A 19,481-nucleotide genomic window follows, 5' to 3' on the forward strand; every position below is an offset into this window, starting at 1 on the left:
ATTGCTTATAAATATATCTACTATTTAATTCCAAACAACTTTATATCCATAAGGAATCTTCAAAATATTTTTTTAATAACATCAAGAAAAAGATTACATTTGTCGCAGTGGGAAGAAAAAAAAGATTGCATCATGAATGCTAAAGTCATATTCAGCTGTAATGCTATTTAAGGACATATATCATAGTAAATGTAAGGTCAGACTTAGGGGCCAGAATTGCACGTGTATCTGCTGCCCCCTATTGGAAGATCAGCCATAGAGAATTCATATAGTTAACCCAAAACCATTTATTTCGACATGTCATTCCAAACCTGAATTTCTTTCTTCTGGGGAACCTAAAAGAAGATATTTTGAGAAATGTCTCAGCGTTTTTTACTCTACAATGGAAGTCAATGGTAACCAAAACAAACCATTGCAGATTCTTCAAAATATCTTCTTTTGTGAAAGTCATACAGGTTTGTGAGTAAGTGTGAGTAAATTATGACAGAATTTTCGTTTTTTTTGCGTGAACTATCCCTTTAAAATGTTCATCACATATCACAATATTCAATGCCAAATTTGAAATTTCATTTCCAAAAATGACATAATTCTACTAATATCTATTGATTGAACTTTTTCATTAAAACAGTTAACAGAATTTTTTATTTTATTCATGAGGCTAAATGCCACAGCTTAATTTTTATTTTACGCAGGATTTATACAATATTAACTGAAATATTTACTAAAATAAAACTCAAAAAAAAAAAAAAAAAAGTCAAAAATTTTAGAAATGTAAAAAAAAAAAAGTAAAAGATATTAAAACCAGTTTATGTACATCCAGTCCAGAAGGTTCCAGTCCACATTTCTGCAGCACAACTCAGACATAGAGGTCAGAATTCACAGTTCTTTCTTGGACACCTCTGGTTTCTTCTCTTCGTTCGGCTTTGTAACGGTCACGCTCCTTAAAGTAATTTCTGACTTCCTGGATTGTTTTTCCCGTTAAAAAGGTGCCAACAGCATACAGAATTGCGGTTATGATTCCAAATAGTGCGACGGATGCATCCCCCCCATTTACGCTACAGTTCATCCAGGTATATCCGTTACGAGCATACAGTCGTTCACGTTGACGGCACATGTCGGTTGAGTTCACATAGATCACGAAATGCAGGTACAAACCTACAGCAACCACGTAACCCACTGCACCAATGATCTGGAATGCAAACTGTCCAATCAGGATCTTCCGTGGAAGCCTGTGGGCGGGTTTGTTGCCGGACACAACAAACATGAGTGAAAGAACACCAAATGTGAGGCTGAAGGCGACGCCTCCATAGACTAGAGGTGCTCTCATTTGTCCGAACTGCATGTCAAGTTCACGCACCTTCTGCAGCTCCGTCCCCTCAAAAGGAATAATGGCATCGATAAAGCTTCCGCCGCCCATACCCATCGCAGACATTCCCATCTGTGACATGTGAGCAGCCACAATGCAGATGAGGACCAACACATTGGTCAGGATGGAACATAACAACACGATACCTGAAACACACACAGAAACACATGCAACTACATAAGAAACTGCAATCTTGTTTAAAACAGGGGTTTTCTAAGTTTTTAATGCCTAAAACCCCCAAATATGATGATCATCTGGTGAGGGACCCTCTTCCCAAAATGAATTGCAGCTAGATGTTTTCAAGTACACAGACATTTACAAAAATAGTAAAAGCAGTATCATAAACATGTTTGCAAATTTAAATTATATTAATTTTCGCTCTCCTGTAGGTCAAACAGCAGAGCATGGTGCTAGCAACACCAAGGTCATGTGATCAATGCAAATGCATGAACTTACAAACAAACAAATATTATATACAGCACTAAATATAATATATATATATATATATATATATATATATATAACATTTATGTCATATTAAGTTGTCAGGGTATCTAGTTTTTATCCAATATTAGAATATAAAATAAACATTTTAAAAAATATATATATATTATTCAAAAACAGAAAATCATTCCATACAATTATTAAGCAAGGTAAATTTTTATTTAATGATGAAAAAATATGCTAAATTTGTATTTGTATCCCTCAATAACTATAGCTTTTTTTAGAGAACATACATAGAATCCCTAAATGAAACATGTTTAACATATTAAAAGTTTAAAAAGCATCAAACATAAGAGATGAATTATGGGGGCAATATGGGGGCCCTAGAATATTGAGTTGGACAATAAGGGGCCTTTTGAGTCAAAAATGTTAATATTCCTGTTTAAAAGACAATCAATATATCTGCCTTCAATTACACAATGTACTGTTATTGTGTACAACTGGCCATGTTTGTATCATATGAGCGTGGAAGAATGACAAATTGTGCATGTGTGTCATCTTATTGTGCATGTGTGTTTTTACAAGTATACAAGCAACGGACAGGTTCTGGAATTAAAAACTCCATAGCGAAATTAAATGAATATTGATTGAATTTTGAATGTTAACTTATAAACCTTTAAAGACAGCCCTGCTGTGAGCTACGAGAATGTTAATCCATGGCATCTGCTTCTGCTGAAGCCGTCAGCCCACATTACTTCAGCTTATTATATTTAAAATAATTGTTTAACAGTGAAAAACTACATTACCCATAATTAGTAAATGAGTAGTTTTCAATTTCTCCATAGTTTTTAAATGTATGATGCTGTTCGCAATGCTTGATGGGATTGTAGTTCTTTCCCTCACTAAAGCTGTTAAGTACACAGTCTTGTACCTTTTTCTTTTTGTCTGATTTTCAAAAACTTTTCTTCTTCAAACCAAAGTTTGTAAGTGTTGTGATTCACCTTGTCGCTGATTGGCTTGGTTCGTGACTTATAACTCTTTAATGAAGATTTTTTTAAAATCCTTATGGAAAAAAATTATGGAAAATATACTTCCCGAACAAGCGCTGCTGAAAAAGAGGGCCAGACGTTCTTGCACTCTATAAAGGTCACCAGCTAACATAATATCAAGTGAACAACAAAAAAAAAATTTTATATTTAAAATATATTATAATTTATTTTTTGAAAAACAATAAATAATATAACAAAAGAATATAACTTAATACAATTTGATATTTATAATATTAACAATATAATTTTATAACAATCTGAGACAATGTTAGAGTTCATTTAAACAGTGATATGCATATATGCTATGCTATACCTGGTGTAGGCTATGCGTTTGTTTACACAAGAGTGAGGAAAAAAATGTCACATATTCTGCTCGATGGAAACCAGTAAAGGTTTGTAAATGAAAGATTAGTATCAACAAGCTTTAAAAAAAAGCTAAACCGGTTAGACCAGCTGAGACGAGAAAAGGAGTAAATGCATAGTGTCATTTCAGAGGGTACGGCTCCAGACCTGTGTGAGATCATGTTTAAAAAAAATCATGATCCTAAACTTGACACCCAAATTCGGAGAATTACTTGAAACAGGTTTAGACTCTGTGACGCAGTTGTTTAGATGCATTGGTTGCACTGCAACATTTGTCTCCCATCCATTGATAGTGGCCATCTGTGAATGCCTACCTCTCCTGGAACAGACGTGAGAGCACTTTGACTCCCGGCGTTGCTCTCGAGGAGCGCTCCTCACAGATCTCTGAGCATTTCTGGGGTAGAACGGTGGCTGGCTGGAAGACCTGGGTCAGATATAGCATACATGATATAAAACAATGGCTTGTAATGACGTACAATATACAAAGCAAAAAATGACTTCCTTTTCTTTCTTTTTTCCTGGTGAATATGTGTTGTTGTTTGTTTAAACAGTTAGTATGTCGTCTCACCTCTCACTGCCTGATCGTCGGTCACTAGGACTGTCCCGTCGGCTGCTGTCTCTATTATCACCATTTCTCTCTCTCTGTGGACGGTGGTTTCTGGACGGCTGGCTCATTGCTTCATGAGGGAAAAGATGCTTTGGTGTATTATGTGTTTATAGCAGAGGTTTTCAAATTTTACAGAACCAGGGGACCCCGGCCAAACTTTGAGGGCATCGAGATATCCCAATATAAAAAGGAATATAATACTTTTCATTAATGACATACACATGCATATTATTTCTGTATTTATTTATTTATTAACGATCGTATATTTATACGATTTTATGGCCTATAAGTGGATGATTTATCTGCCACAGACTCACCGCAACATCCAGGGGTTCGTGGACTTTGGATTTATAGAGTACAATTTCTATATTATATATAATATCATTAACAATACAGCAAACATTTTTTCAGTAGACTGTATTTTAAAAATTCAAGCCTGACAAACATATCATAATCACAACAGTCCCTTCTGAAATGTTAAACATGCTTTTACGACAAAAAAAAAAAAAACATGGTTAACATAACTACACTAACCATTGTTTAACCATGGCATTTGTAGTAAAACTGTGGTTATGCAAATTGTAGCCTAATCAAGCCGCCAAAAAAACACGTTTACACTTTTACTTCAGTAAAAACATGGTTAATTTTCGTAAGGGGTTCTTTTAACACACGTTTCAGCTTTCTGCCTCAATTTAACGCAAAGCAACCTGTCAGCGTCAGTATCGGTAAGTTCCACCTGTCTTTTGTTTCGGTTGACATCAGCAAGAACAACATACACTTTCGTTTTTTCTTAACAAATATACCAAACAATGTTTGTAAACACCGCACAAAGATAACTTACTTGCTTAAAAGGCGCAGATCACATTTGTTTTGGTTTTCCAAATCAAAACTCCACTTCCCACAGACACAAGACCGAAACCCGTCAGTGAAATCTCGCGATGATTAGGCTACCTGTAAATGGGTGAGGCTGAGCAGGTGATAGACGCGGCTACTCTGAAACGTACTGTCAAAGCTCATTATCTGTGTGGTCGCTTATTCGATCTGTCCTAAAAGATCCAATCCGTGATAACGGGAGCAAGGGTCACGGCAGACTGCCGTCTGAGATCATAGGCTGTTGTGTCCGTAACAGAAGCGGCTCTGTTTGGGTCTAAACCCAAGGGGCAACATTCTCATCTGAAAAATGAAGCCTACCCGGAAGTGCGAAAAACTGCAATACATCGAAAATCCGCTAGGGGAAGGTCCCAAAAGGGAGCAAATGTCCATAGCCCCCATGTTAAAATGTCCGTTTTCACAGCATAAATTCATGTTTTTACAGGTTGGTCCCATGGACTTTTATTGTATTTTTCGATAGGTTCCGAGTGCCTGACAACCATGAGGGCAGTGAATTTTTTTCTAACTCGTTAGTTTAGATCGTATTTAGATATAAAATGTAGGACAATAAGGGCGTGGTTAACTTTGATTGACAGCTTGATTGACAGCTGACAAGGCAGCGCCACGGAGAATGACAACATAAGAAGCGCCATTTTTTAATACAGTTGACATATAATACTACTGTTTCTGTATCATGAAATGTAGTTTTAAGAGTTTTTCAGGCGAGAATGTAGTTGTTTAAAGCTCAAATCTGTGGTTTATTTATAAAGATTTATGAAAATTGTATCCAGTTGTGAGATCCAGCGATGACCGGGCGCTCGGCGCGATGTACCCCGCCTGGAACAGCCTTTGCTCGGCTAGACGTTCTGAGGTGCCGCGGTCTCTGGCGTCTCTGTAGTGGTTAAACATGATTAGTCTTGTGTATATCTAACGGGCGATCTTTGGTCTCGTAACGTAAATCTATAATTTGTTCCCTGGGCAATCGTTTTGGCTGAGTAAGTTTCATAACTTTATATTGTTTATAAGCTATTTAACTGTACCGTTGTATGGTTAGACTAGATCGGGCGCTGACTTTTTATGTTTGACTGAATTGTTTGCTTTGTTTGTATAGCTTCTTGTAACTTTACCTTTTACTTTTATATTGATAAAACTGAAATATGTCAAAAAGAGACTGGGTTGAGTTTTGTCATTTTAATACAACGAATATGATCTAATGTTGTTTACTGCAACATCTGTTGTTTAGTACAAATGCACATATTGCCTGGACCATATTAAAATGTTTAATATTTTTATATTATATTTAAAACGAAAAGAGGCAGGTTTGTGTTTTATATTTCGTTTTGTTATAAAAAGGCAAACGTTATGTGCAGTGAATAACATTTGTGTGGCTATAATGTTTAAGATTTCTTTAAATGAAAACGAAAAGAGTTAGTTTGGTGTTTTACATAGATGGTGTTGGTGTTTTATAACATATTTCGTTGCCTAAAATATACACAGAGATAAGCAGAGCGAGTTGAGTGCATAGATAGACTGTAAAAAATAGTTGAGTGACGCGCGCTGCGTCAGAAGGTGGGCGGGGTTAGGATTTCCCAAGATTTTCCAAGATGGCGCCGCCCATACCCCCCATAAACGGCTTCAAACCCGTTCTTCAGAAAGTCTATGGGTGACGTCACAGACGCTTTGTCCATATTTTTTACAGTCTATGGTCTAAACCTACGCCAGTGAAGAGGAATCCACGGGGTTTGATTCATCCCAGCGACTCGATTCTTTTGAATCAGTTCACTAAAAAGATGAATTCAATGAGTTGATCAGTGAGAGTGCACACTTACAAGTTTCGAAACGGGGCACGATTCCCATGAAGAATTGCTATATTTGCTAATATGTGAAACCTGTCATGACTCATGATAACCCGAGTGCGCACCGGAGAACCGAACCGTAGACTATAGCCTACCTGGAGGAGGTGGTCTGAGTTCGGTTGCACTCGAACTGTGGCGCGATCTCAAGATTACGTCATTACGCTAGTGAGTGGCGATATTTGAGTGTCTTTTTTTGTTATGAATGAGTCAATAATCATTGACACAAATGATTCAAAAAAAGAAAAGAAAAGACATTTTTAGAATGTCAATCGCAACGACATACCAACTCGTAGCTACACACACTGAGGAGACGTTCGTTCATCCAGCTGCTTCAGGAACTGGAACTGGAAAGAGGGCGTGTTAGTTCAACAGGTCCAAGCATTAGAATTCTGAAGACAAACAGGAACGAACGCAGTCATACGCTTCAAAAGAGTCTGCAATGCGAAGAGACTTGATCACTTAAAAGATTCGTTCAAAACGCTGCATCTGCATCGCAAGAACGAATCATAGGCTGCGTCCGAAATAGCATGCTCTCTTGAATAAGTAGGCCTACTTATTTTTGAATAAGTATAGCCTACTTCACGACCGCTAAAAAAAGCATGTTCTATACCCAGATAGCACAAGATGTCTGCTAAAGATCTGTTAATCTGGAAATCATCTGCTGTGTAAAAACACCTGATAAACATCTTAGAAAAAGCAGTTTTACATAGGCTACATTATAATCTTAAAGACTTCTTCTAAATTGTTTATATGACATCTAACTGAAACGTCCTAGAGATGTAGGCTATTGCAGATGAGCAAACACTCTAAAAAAATACATCTCGCAGACACCAAATAGACCTCTCTGAGATGTAGGCTACTTGTGCTATCAGGGTATGAATGAATGAGTGTGTGTATGAATGTAATCTGTGCTGCGTTCCAGTCCAAAATTGTCATGCCCTTCACTTGCTAACTTCCCTCCGTCTCGTTCACTCGGATGTACGTCATTGCGAGTGCCCACTACTGGTGGAAACGGCAATGGGCTGAATTGGAACGTCCTAAGCCCTTGATCACTTGGAATCAGCTATGTAGTTGATTTATCATTTACATTTGTTTTCCCTTTAAGAATTTGTTTAATGCAGCATCCAAATGTATTATGGTGTTTGGGTTGTTTTCAATTAAAAAAATTGGAATATATCATAGAGTTGTTTGTTGTGGTGGTGATTAGACGAGATATGTGGTGACATCACAATTGTACTGCATTGTGGGACATATAGGTGCCTGAAGTGTACATATGAAGTAGACTCGCTCCCTTGGTCAAAATCGAGGGAACGAGGGTCTGTCCATCTAAACTTCCCTCGTCCACTTCACGAAGTGGAACGCACTTCAAAATGGCGGCGGGGATTCCCCCGAGGGGAAGTGCTTAGGGAAGTTTGCAAGTGCGTGTCTAAAAGTGGACTAGAACGCAGCACTGGACGGACTACATCTGCCATGTTGTCATATGTGACCCAGTGTCTGGTGATTCTCAAACGGAAGGCTGCATCCTACCGAGACTGCGTCCTTCCTAGTTCAGTCCTTCAGTCCTAGTAAGACTTGTAGGCTAGTATCCTCAGCATTAAATGCTAAAATGACACAGTCTAGTAAGTGCGTGTGGCGACGTCATAAATGTTTCCACCCCCGCAGTCACGTCGCGAAAAATACTATTTAAACTTAATTTTGGAAAAATACTTTGTATTACAAATCTTTACATTAACTGGCTTTCTATTAATGCAATGCAGTGAATGACAAGCGTCTCCCAGTGGCTTACGTTATTGACAATTTAGTGTTAAGTGATTAACTCACAGCAAAACAAAAGATAACATTTATACTTTCATGTACATTTCATAATAAACTCAGACGAGCTCAGTACCGACTCGTTTTCCATCAGTTTATTTTCGTGAATTTAAATGTGTGCAAAGGATTGTGGGTGATTTAAGGCCACAGAGGATACATCCGATGCATCCTTCAAAACAGGCCGAAAGAAGGACGCGAAATGAAGGATTTCCAAGGATCCTTCAAATTGAGACGGCCTTCAGCGACGTTTGATGACATGGCAGCCGAGATATGCAGCCTTCCGTTTGAGAAACACCCAGTGTCGCTTCATTCTCGCCCGTGGCCTCATGAGATGGTAAAGTGTCAATTGTATGCACACTTCATAATCTCGCGGGAAATTGGTCATCCGGTTACTTTTTGCCTACTCTTTTATGAGTACTGAATTCAGACATACTTCTTTTGTCACATACTGTTTTTCACCTAGGGAATGTGATTTCGGATGCAGCCATAAACACCACTTGAAATGGGTTGTTGCCTATAAGGCACCTTCCTTCTGGAATGTCGTAATAAAATAACATTATGCAATTTATATGTGCATTATGCAACTGTGTCAGTGTCAACTGTAAATGTCCAGCAATACGAAATAAACTTAATGAATAATTGTCAGATTAATACACTGTAACGTCTTTATGGGTTCCTATTAAGAATGCATGTAAATGTCTCAGATGTGTGTTCACTGGCTTTGTCGAATACAGTGTAATAGAATCAATTAATTCTGTACGGGTTGTTGCAAAAAGACTGCGTGTGACTTGGTATTTCACAAGGACCACATTCATCTGCTCTGCCATTGTTTTGGTTCAAGCAAGCAGTGCACTTTAAATAGATAAATGGCTTACATGTATTGTGCTCAGTGTCCAGTGACTTTTATCAAATTAATCTTTATGTTCAACAGATAGTTGGAAGCAGCTAGGTCTCTGTAGTTGTATAATTGATAATCAGAGGCTCTGGATTGGTTAATGCTCCTAATTAACATAATTGATTTGCAGGCATGTGGCCCCACCTGTTTCCAAGACAGACGTTTGATTCTGTTGAATGTGTGTGTGTTTGATTTTCCATGTTGAATTGCAAATTATTAGATATTGTAGTTTTTTTGTAATGTACAAGCTGACACAGTAGAAATGGATTCTGGGCTTGAGGACCTTGAGCTGAGAGAGTCACAGAGGGAGTACCTGGACTTTTTGGATGATGATGTGAATTATTTTATTCTTTGTGTTTCTATTTTTGACCTGTTGTGAGTCTTTTGATTTGTGCAAATGCTAAATTATTATTATTATTTTTTTCATTTACAGCAAGACCAGGGTATTTATCATGAGAAGGTCAGGAGTATGGTGTCTGAGGGCCAGTGTCGCCTCATTGTTAACATTAATGACCTGCGACGAAAAAGTGAAAAAAGAGCTAAAGAGTGAGCATTATTTAATTTTTTTTTATTTAATACGTTTTATTTTAACACAATTTTCTCATTTCATGAAGTGCTTTGACCATGATGAATTGATCCCTGAATCTTCTGACAGTGATCTGATTAATGGTCTCTTCTCAATAGATTATTGAAGAATGCTTTTGCTGAGCTGGTGGCGTTCCAGAAAGCCCTAAAGGACCTTGTGGCTTCAATAGACGCCACTTACGCGAAGCAGTTTGAAGAGTTCCACGTTGGTTTTGAGGGCAGCTTTGGGAACAAACATGTGTCTCCACGTACTCTAAGTGCACGCTTTCTGGGAAATCTTGTGTGTGTGGAAGGAATTGTGACCAAGTGTGAGTAGGATTTACTTCATTTTACAAATTATGATTGTTAGGTTTAACTATTCTTTTCAATAGTTAAACATTTCAGACTGTGATTTTTAGATCGTGTTTAGGTCAGAGCAATGGATTCGCACTTAGTGTAGATCTACGTGATGTGGATGTTCATTTCACCTCATGGTCATTTAAGTGGCTTTTATAAACGTGCCTTAGAAAAAAACAGTACTGGTGTGGTGTGCATCTTGAGACAAAACAATGGCATTGAGATATATTAATGCAAGTTGCTTTCAGTTAAAACCGCTCAAACATGCATTTCAGTCTGGGACTACACTCTTAAGAAAAATGGTTCTAAACAGTACCAAATTAGGGTTCTTCGGCATGTAACAATAGCAGAATCCTTTTCGGTGCTAAACGGAACCCTTTTTGTAAGGTTCCATAAAGAACCATGCTTTGAAAGTGCTATATAGGACCTTAATGGTGTTATAAATAACCTTTTCAATGATATTTATTTTCATTAATATTAGTATCTTCATATTATTAATATTACTATTTTATTTTTTATAAATTATTTATTAATATTATTATTTTTAGCCCTCTATCTGCCGGGTCTTCTATCTTGTTGCCTCTAATTGTGTTTTACATTTAAAAGAAAAAAACAGCTTGTTGTGTCAATTAGGTACTTTTATTTTTTATTGACATGGCAGATTGTAGCAAAAATGTAACCTCTAAAAACAGAGGTTAGTTGAATACATTAATAAATAACAATAGACATTGAACACGATATAGATGTAATGAAGACCAAGTTCCAGTGAAATATCTTCACAATACCCTATGATGTCCTAATGTCCTTCATTATATGTGTATTCTGAGCAGTTTCTCTCTGCAGATGAGGTTATGGTACTCGACGGCATCTGAAATGCACAATTGAGTTTAGAGTCACTTTGTGTCTCTTCCATTTGATTATGTAAAAACAATTACAGTATGTTCATGAAGGCCAAAATTAGCAAAAATGGACAGTGTGAGCCCTTAAAAGGAAAAAGTGATGTAAAGTCATGGAATAGCTTTAATATTTTTGTGACTGGGTATTTTTAGGCATAAAGTCATAATAATAAAAAATAAAAATAAACAATATGGATCATAAATTCCATATCTCTGTTACTTAATTTGTGGAGAAGAGAAGATGAGTATCCTTAACTAAACAGAGCTGCTCACACTTACATGCTATGTTAAACTAAAAAGAAAAAATACATGATTGTTAGGAAATGATTGTTACAATTTTCAAAGTTATAATTTATATAGACATTTTAAGAAATCATTCAAATCATTTACCTGTTGAGAGTATGTTGACAGTCTGTGTAGTAACTGTAGTTGTGTATATATGAGCTCCAGAAAATCAGTAATGAGGAGGCTTTGACAGTTACAGATTTGAAAAACAAAAAGGCGGGAATAAAGAACCCTAAACTCTAACACAAAGAACCATTTCAGCATATAAAGGTTTCCTCAGGACGATACGGTACTAAATAGAACTGTTACTACGTGTAAAGAACCTTTAAAGAACCATATTTTTTTAGAGTGTATTGCCTGTGAAACCGGGTGAAGTTGTCTTTTGTAATTTGTATTTTCATGTGATCTGTAGGTTCCTTGGTCAGGCCCAAGATTATGCGTAGTGTCCACTATTGTCCAGCCACCAAGAAAACCCTGGAACGAAAATACACTGATCTTACCTCATTGGATGCTTTTCCTTCCAGTGCCATCTATCCAACCAAAGTAAGTTATATTTGTATGGTTTATTTATTTATTACTTATAAACTATTTAACCATTCTTTTTTTTCTTCTTTTTTTACAAAATTACAATTCAATTCAATTCAAATTTATTTGTATAGCGCTTTTCACAATACACATTGTTTCAAAGCAGCTTTACAGAAAGTTTTACAGAAACTATGTATTAATATAATCTATTAAACCATTTATGAAACTTTATTTGTGTATTTATTTATAAACTATTTAACCATTAAATTTAACTATTTAACCAAATAAAAAAGTTAAATATTTATTTATAATTATATTTATTTATTCAAAATGTATTTAAGTTAGATATCAACCTTCTTAGTATTCCTCAATCAATTCATTATAACAATTTTTTTTTTTTAAATGCCTGGTTTCCCATAGATTTTTTTTTTTTGTGTGTAAAAATTGTATAAGGTTGCTAACGACCTGAGGTGTGTAACAGTGTAAAAATATTTTTTCTGCACAAGGTGGTAATGTCTGATACACAATGATGAAGTGATGTTTCACTCATAGTCACCGCAGGCAGAAAACAAAAGAATAGGAAGAATCATCAGCAAAACTTGAAATAGCTCAGTGATTTAGTGCAGAGCAAGTACTAAACGCAATCATATACTGTCACTTGATGGTGGATCTGGTGAAGAAGCTGTCAGCGATCAAAATGTTGATTTTTGAAGATGTTGAAAATGATTGTTTTGAGATTGCGAATATGAGCCAGATGCTGAATGTACTGGGAAATGAGCTCTGATGCAGACAGTGATGATGATATAAAACTTTTTTTGAAATATAAGCTTTTTTTTTTATCATCACGACCGGTAGATATCCATTAGATATAGATTATATATCTAATGGATATTTATATATTAAATTATATAATTAATAAACATTTTAATAAATGTAGAAAGTTGTGTTCTTCTTTAGTTGCTCCTGTAACCCATTCTTATCATTGAAACATGGATGTTTATCCAGGAGCTAGTTGACCAAATCACAGTAAATGATCATGCCATGATAACCACTGATTTAGTATTATGATGACGCAAGAATCCAAATAAATCTTGCATTTGTAGGATGAAGAAAACAATCCTCTGGAGACGGAGTTCGGGCTGTGCTGCTATAAGGACCACCAGACGCTGACCATTCAGGAGATGCCTGAGAAAGCCCCTGCAGGACAGCTGCCACGATCTGTCGACATCATCGCCAATGATGACCTCGTTGACCGGGTGAAACCAGGTGACCGTGTGCAGATTGTAGGGGTCTACCGTTGCTTGCCTGCGAAACAGGGTGGCTTCACCTCTGGGACCTTCAGGTGTGTGTATATTTGAACTTATGATCGGGTTGGAAGGTCATGTCCTCAGATCAACCTTTTGATTCTTTGCAGAACAATCATGTTGGCTAACAATGTGAAGCTTATGAGTAAAGAGATCGTGCCGACGTTCTCTGCAGATGATGTTGCCAAGATCAAGAAGTTTTGCAAAGCTCATTCTAAAGTAAGAGAGACACATATGTGATTTATTCTAGACTTTAGAATAAATTTATTCTAAATTCTCAAATTAGACCATGGAGTACTAATGGTTTCTACAATGTTTAGGCTTGCCATGTTTTTGTGAAAGGCAGCCCTGATCAGTTTCATCTTTGCTATGCGAGGTAAGATTATTGTTATGTTTCAGGATGTCTTTGAGCAACTGAGTCATTCTTTGGCTCCCAGTATCCATGGCCATGAGTACATAAAGAAAGCTATTCTGTGTCTGCTGTTGGGAGGCAATGAGACCAACCTGGAGAATGGGACACGCATCAGAGGAGACATCAATATTCTGCTCATAGGTTTGTGATGTTTATGATCATGGTTTTGTGAAAATGTATTACAGAAAAAAAATCGACTCGGCATACCTCAGCTCCAAGAATATTGAAGTTTATTACCAGATTCTCACAGATGTGACGTTATCTGATGAAGAGCCTGTGTGCTCGAAACGGCACCTTTGTCAGTCCGTTAATAAACGTCAATATGTTTTGGAGCTGAGGTGTGCCGACTTTATTATAATTTTTTTCTGTTTTATTTTTGGCCAAGCACACACTTTGAGCAATCTGCAAGTGATGTGCTTTTTTGTGTGTTTTGTGAAAATGTATAAAATGACATTTATCTAAGTCTGGACTTGTGCAGTGTTAATTTAAATTTAAATTAGTTTCTGGTTAAAAAAAAAAAAAAGTAAAAAAATTTTTTTTAGATATAATATTTATTATAAATGTAATCTTTAAGTTTAATCTATTTATACAAATGTATTCTATTTATATAAATGTATTTCTTATGTGAATTTATTTGTATACATTTATGTATTTAATCTATTTATAGTTATTTAATCAATTAATTTTTGTTTAATCTACAAATTTAATCCATTTATATACATTTTATTATTAAAGAATTACTTATGATTTTTTTTACATTTAAATCTCTTATACATTTAACCAATACGTTTTTTTTATTATATACAATTTATTTGTATTTAATTTTCTGATTAATTTATGGAATAAATTATTCATAAATAAGAAATACATTTATATAAATATGACATTTGTATAAATGAATTAAACCTAGATAAAATTTATAATAAATATTAAATTTATATGAATATATAGATTAAATAAATTCATTTAATTTAAATAACCACCGCTAAGCTCCTCATGCCAGAGTCAAGTATCTCTTAAACATGTTAACATGTGAAGAAACACTGGAGTCAAATTAAACCTTTATGTAAATAGATTAAACTTTTTTTTAATTTTTTTTTAATGAATTTTATTTGCTTGTATAAACACATTTATTTACAGGAGTAATTTCTGGCTCCATAGTGCAGTGTTTTTCATTTGACTGTTTTCAGGTGATCCTTCAGTAGCGAAGTCTCAGTTGCTGCGTTATGTTTTGTTCACGGCACCAAGGGCGATTCCCACCACTGGACGAGGCTCATCTGGGGTGGGTCTGACAGCAGCGGTCACAACTGATCAAGAGACAGGTAAAGCGTTTAACATTTGTTGACCAGTACACATGCATATGTTCACCCAAAAAAGCAGAAATTTCTAGGCAAAAGTCTAAGACAAATCATTTCACTCATTGTGTATAGTGGAAATGTTTCTATTCCTGTAAGTATTCAACTTTTTCAAAATTTAATTGTCAAAATCATTCATTCAAATCTGACAACAATGGCATCTTAAAATTGGCATGATGAAGCTAAAAACTTTAAAGCGTGTTTTATCTGGCTAATCCAGGTGAGCGTCGTTTGGAGGCCGGAGCCATGGTTCTTGCTGACAGAGGTGTGGTGTGCATTGATGAATTTGATAAGATGTCTGACATGGACCGAACAGCCATCCATGAGGTGATGGAGCAGGGAAGGGTCACCATTTCCAAAGCTGGGATTCAGGCCAGGCTGAATGCTCGCTGCAGTGTGTTAGCTGCTGCTAACCCCGTGTATGGAAGGGTAAATACTGACTATTGGCTTGATTGGTTAAAATAGGGGTAGTTGGTTTGCTATAGTTTCTAATAATCCTACTGTATTCTTCACCCAGTATGACCAGTATAAAACCCCAATGGAGAACATCGGGCTCCAGGATTCCTTGCTTTCCCGATTCGATCTGCTCTTCATTGTTCTGGATCAGATGGATCCAGATAGCGATCGGGAGATCTCGGAGCATGTGCTGCGGATGCATCGGTACAGAACGCCGGGGGAGCCGGAGGGAACAGGTGAGACTCATGGTAGACTCGCCTGAGGGAAATTAATAGAAATTACCATTCTTTCTAAAGAAATATAAAGTAAACATTTGGTAATGCATAAATGTTTCTCCAAATGTCACAAATAAACAGCAATAGGCACGATTGAATATGTATGTGTCGTTATTTCAATGTTATGGTTAACAAAAACTGAAACTAATTAAAGCATGTCAAATATGCTAAAATAGAATAACATAACATATGAATGTTAGATTAAAAAACAACTAGAATTCTTGCCTTTAAAACTAACTGAAATAAAAATGCACCTATGAGCATGTTTACACTTCTACCACCAATGTTATCTGGCGTCAGAACGTACACACATAGATAACGATATAGATAACGATAGGCTTGGCTATATATTTATATGAACCTAATTAATATTTTTAAATGGATATTTTAAATGCTATTTGCACACGTGAGTTTGCAAATATATGAGAGAGAGAAAGAAAATATAATGTAAAATATATATATTTTTTTTTTACATGTGTATGTGTATAGAGAGAATATTAAAAAAATTATGTAAAATAACATTTCATTACATATACTGTATACGTGCGTCTAATGAGAGCAATGTATTATGTAAAATATTGTATATACACATTTATAGACAGTAAAATATTTGATTTTCATTTACATTATATTTCTCTCTCTACACACTTTACATTACATTGTATTACATTTATTGTAACCTGTACACCACTTGGAATGTCTCATGGACCACAGTTTGAGATCTACGCTCTTCAGTTTTCAGCTTTAGTCAGCTGTTGCTCTCATTCTGTCATGTCTATACCAACAGCGATGCCACTGGGAAGTACAGTAGATGTATTCGCCACAGAAGACCCAAACATCACAGAAGCATCTGAGCAGGAGCTACAGATCTATGAGAAAAAAAACAACCTCCTGCATGGCCACAGGAAGAAAAAGTACATATTTCTTAATGTTTCCTTAGAAAGTTGTGTAACATTGTCAGTCTGCCATAATCCATTGGGTTTTTGTGGTACTTATCATAATCATTTGAAAGGGAGAAGATTGTTACCATGGAGTTCATCAGGAAGTACATCCATGTTGCTAAGCTGGTGAAGCCAGTCCTCACACAGGAGGCGTCGGACTACATAGCAGAGGAGTATTCCAGACTCCGGAGCCATGACCAAGTCAACAGTGACTCCGCCAGGGTCTGTAGAGCACCACTGCATCACATAATACAACAAAGTTTTGTACATAAATGGATGCGTTTATATTTTGCATCATACTACTGTTACTCTGGAATTGCTTGGTTTGGTATAGACCAACTGTGTCCGTTCCCACAGACGATGCCTGTGACTGCTCGAGCTCTGGAGACCATGATTCGACTGTCCACAGCTCACGCCAAGGCCCGCATGAGTAAAACCATCGATCTGGGAGATGCAGAAGCAGCACTTGAACTCATGCAGTATGCGTATTTCAAAAAGGTGTGTAACTGTTCACATCTAGAACTGATTGTAGTTCGTTGTCATCTGCGTTTAATGTAATTCGGCATGACTTTGTAGATTCTGGAGAAGGTTAAGAAGAGGAAGGTACCCGAGGACTCGGAGATGGACGTCTCTCAGAGCCAAGAGACAGAGAGTCAAAGGAACCTCAGGTCAGTGTGAATGGGAGGTTGACGTTACAGTAAAAGAGTGTTTGATTAGTAGGTGTGAGCTGACTCTGTCTACAGGAAGCGTTCTCGCATCGCTAAAGATGATGATGTGGAAATGACTCAAGAAGGAGAAGACTCTGACCCTTATGATTTCACCGAAGAGGAAAACAGTAGGTCAACTGATTCAGTTTGACTTTATCAGTTAGCTTTGCTAGAAACCAATGCAGGTTCTTGTTCAATTGTTGTACTAAATGTGACCCTGGACCACAAAACGCATGGGTATATTTGTGGCAATAGCCAACAATACATTGTATGGGTCAAAATGATTTTTTTGTTTTTTTTGTTTTTTTTATGCCAAAAATCATTAGGATATTAAATAAAGATCATGTTCCATGAAAATATATTGTACATTTCCTACCGTAAATATATAAAAGGTTTATTTTTGTTAGTGGATGCAGCAAAATCGCGAACATAAATGGACAACTTTTAAAGGCGATGGATGGGTGGATGGATGGGTGGATGGGTGGATGGATGGATGGGTGGGTGGTTTTTTTTTTTGCACCCTCAGATTCCAGATTTTCAGATTGTTGTATCTCGGCTGAATATTGTCCTATCCTAACAACCCCAACATCAATGGAACGCTTATTTATTCAGCTTTCATATGATGTATACATCTCAATTAAAAAAAAAAAAAAAACCCTTTTGACTGGTTTTGTGGTCTAGGGTCACAAATGTCAAGGATATTCAACCTTTTGAACCGAGGCCTTTTAGTATAATTCTAATAACACCCCCTTCATGTTGGGGTATATACAGTCTTTTTGAGCTTCCAAACTAAACATAAAGAATAACTTTTAATTTGCCAGCAATATTTTAAGATGAACATTTGCTGGACTAAAGCAACTTGGGTTTACTTGATTATCCATACATTTTTAGAAAAATGTCATAGAACGTATATTTGTAGATCTCTCAAACGTCATTGTATTGAATTGCATTATATGTTTGCCCTAAACAATAAAACCTACAGGTCTTTAATCGTAAAATCATATAACAATGCATTTAGATATCATCTAAGACATTATCAGGATATATATAGAGTGATAACTGAAATGTATATGCAAGTAGTCTACTGTTGTTTCATGACAATCAGCCATGAATTCGTTTTACTTTCTGGTCATAAAATATCAACAACAGCACCAAATTTTGCATATTTTTGTTCAGTTTGTCCCTGACTTTATTTCAGGCTTTACAGGGTTAATATTTTGAATATATTCAGTGGCATTATAAATTTGAAACTGGCCCAAATGTGATGATGATGATGATGATGATGATGATGATGATGATGATGTTAATGACAACAGCTCAGCCGAGTCAGAAGAGCAAGCCAGTGTCTCAGAGGAGCAGTCAGAGGAAGAAGGTTGACATCAGTCAGGACAGGTACAACAGAGTCTTCATTTTCAGATGTCAGATTCTGGCCTGTGCTAATAATGTGTTTTTTTTTTTTTCACACCTTATTCTTCCACTACTAGAGTTTGCACTACATTGATACAATTATTCCACGAGACTACATTTGGAATCTCTCATTCTTTCCCCCAAATCCACTGTGGAAAACTGTCAAAATTATAGTTTATATTGGTGTTCTTACAATTTTGCTTTTTAAATAAAGTATGAAAAATATTGTCTGCTCCTTGACAATGATCTCTGTTGAGTTTGTCAATTCAACAGGCTAACTGGACATTTTTCGCATCATTTTTAGATTGAAAGTCTTCAAGGCGGCTCTACTGAAGGCCTTTAAGGTGACCCGGACTCAGTCTGTGGCAGTGCCTGATCTCCTGACTCACATTAACAAAGACCAGGATGAGGAGTTTGACCAGAACGAGATCAACCTTCTGCTGGAGCGCATGCAGGATGACAACCAGGTCATGCTCTCAGAGGATGTGGTGTTTCTCATCTAAAGGATTGCCAATAGAACGCTGCAGCTTTTGCAAATTCAGAGATGTAGATAACATTGCAAATATTTATATGCCAGCACTTTGTAAAAAAATGACTAATAAATTGTGTGAGCATTAATATTTGTGCTTTTTTGATTGTGCATTTTATTTTATTCTTATTTTTGTAATCTTTTTTTATTGTAGGTTTTTGAGTTCTATACATTTTAAAGGCAAGTCATGATTCCATAGATCAAGC

General features: G+C 36.3%; 2 protein-coding genes across 4 annotated transcripts; one reads left to right on the forward strand and one right to left on the reverse strand.

Moving 5' to 3' along the window:
• Positions 1-53: 53 nt before the first annotated feature.
• LOC311305072 (MARVEL domain-containing protein 3) lies at positions 54-6,910 on the reverse strand. Of its 2 annotated transcripts, none has more exons than XM_084432537.1 (4): positions 6,839-6,910; positions 3,791-3,899; positions 3,537-3,646; positions 54-1,512 (listed from the first exon to the last, which is right to left on the reverse strand). In XM_084432537.1, the coding sequence occupies exons 2-4, from the start codon at positions 3,895-3,897 to the stop codon at positions 857-859; spliced, it is 873 nt and encodes a 290-aa protein (XP_084288663.1). In that variant the 5' UTR covers positions 3,898-3,899; positions 6,839-6,910; the 3' UTR covers positions 54-856. The 2 variants fall into 2 exon arrangements, with proteins under 2 accessions (XP_084288663.1, XP_084288662.1); XM_084432536.1 differs by lacking the exon at positions 6,839-6,910 and adding an exon at positions 4,671-5,018.
• Positions 5,287-19,411, forward strand: mcm3l (MCM3 minichromosome maintenance deficient 3, like). Of its 2 annotated transcripts, none has more exons than XM_084432517.1 (17): positions 5,287-5,694; positions 9,696-9,808; positions 9,947-10,155; positions 11,777-11,907; positions 12,993-13,231; positions 13,304-13,412; positions 13,593-13,746; positions 14,796-14,927; positions 15,181-15,389; positions 15,478-15,652; positions 16,479-16,605; positions 16,704-16,854; positions 16,990-17,130; positions 17,209-17,300; positions 17,376-17,467; positions 18,656-18,731; positions 19,051-19,358. In XM_084432517.1, exons 2-17 carry the CDS (start codon positions 9,732-9,734, stop codon positions 19,247-19,249), a joined length of 2,313 nt encoding a protein of 770 aa, XP_084288643.1. In that variant the 5' UTR covers positions 5,287-5,694; positions 9,696-9,731; the 3' UTR covers positions 19,250-19,358. The 2 variants fall into 2 exon arrangements, with proteins under 2 accessions (XP_084288643.1, XP_084288642.1); XM_084432516.1 differs by lacking the exon at positions 5,287-5,694 and adding an exon at positions 9,365-9,596 and having other exon boundaries at positions 19,051-19,411.
• The last annotated feature ends 70 nt before the right edge of the window (positions 19,412-19,481 follow it).

This window comes from Rutilus rutilus (assembly GCF_951802725.1).
Source record: "Rutilus rutilus genome assembly, chromosome: 15".
Classification (NCBI taxonomy): domain Eukaryota; kingdom Metazoa; phylum Chordata; class Actinopteri; order Cypriniformes; family Leuciscidae; genus Rutilus; species Rutilus rutilus.

What these genes read in the sequence shown, in the direction of transcription:
- LOC311305072 (XM_084432537.1), bottom strand. Translation starts at nt 3,897, where the DNA reads ATGAGCCAGCCGTCCAGAAACCACCGTCCACAGAGAGAGAGAAATGGT. An exon ending in CGACGATCAGGCAGTGAGAG is followed by an intron (nt 3,647 to 3,790) that starts GTGAGACGACAT and finishes TATCTGACCCAG; the next exon opens with GTCTTCCAGCCAGCCACCGT. An exon ending in TCACGTCTGTTCCAGGAGAG is followed by an intron (nt 1,513 to 3,536) that starts GTAGGCATTCAC and finishes TGTGTGTTTCAG; the next exon opens with GTATCGTGTTGTTATGTTCC.
- mcm3l (XM_084432516.1), top strand. Translation starts at nt 9,525, where the DNA reads ATGGATTCTGGGCTTGAGGACCTTGAGCTGAGAGAGTCACAGAGGGAG. An exon ending in GGAAGGAATTGTGACCAAGT is followed by an intron (nt 10,156 to 11,776) that starts GTGAGTAGGATT and finishes TGTGATCTGTAG; the next exon opens with GTTCCTTGGTCAGGCCCAAG. An exon ending in GTGCCATCTATCCAACCAAA is followed by an intron (nt 11,908 to 12,992) that starts GTAAGTTATATT and finishes TTGCATTTGTAG; the next exon opens with GATGAAGAAAACAATCCTCT.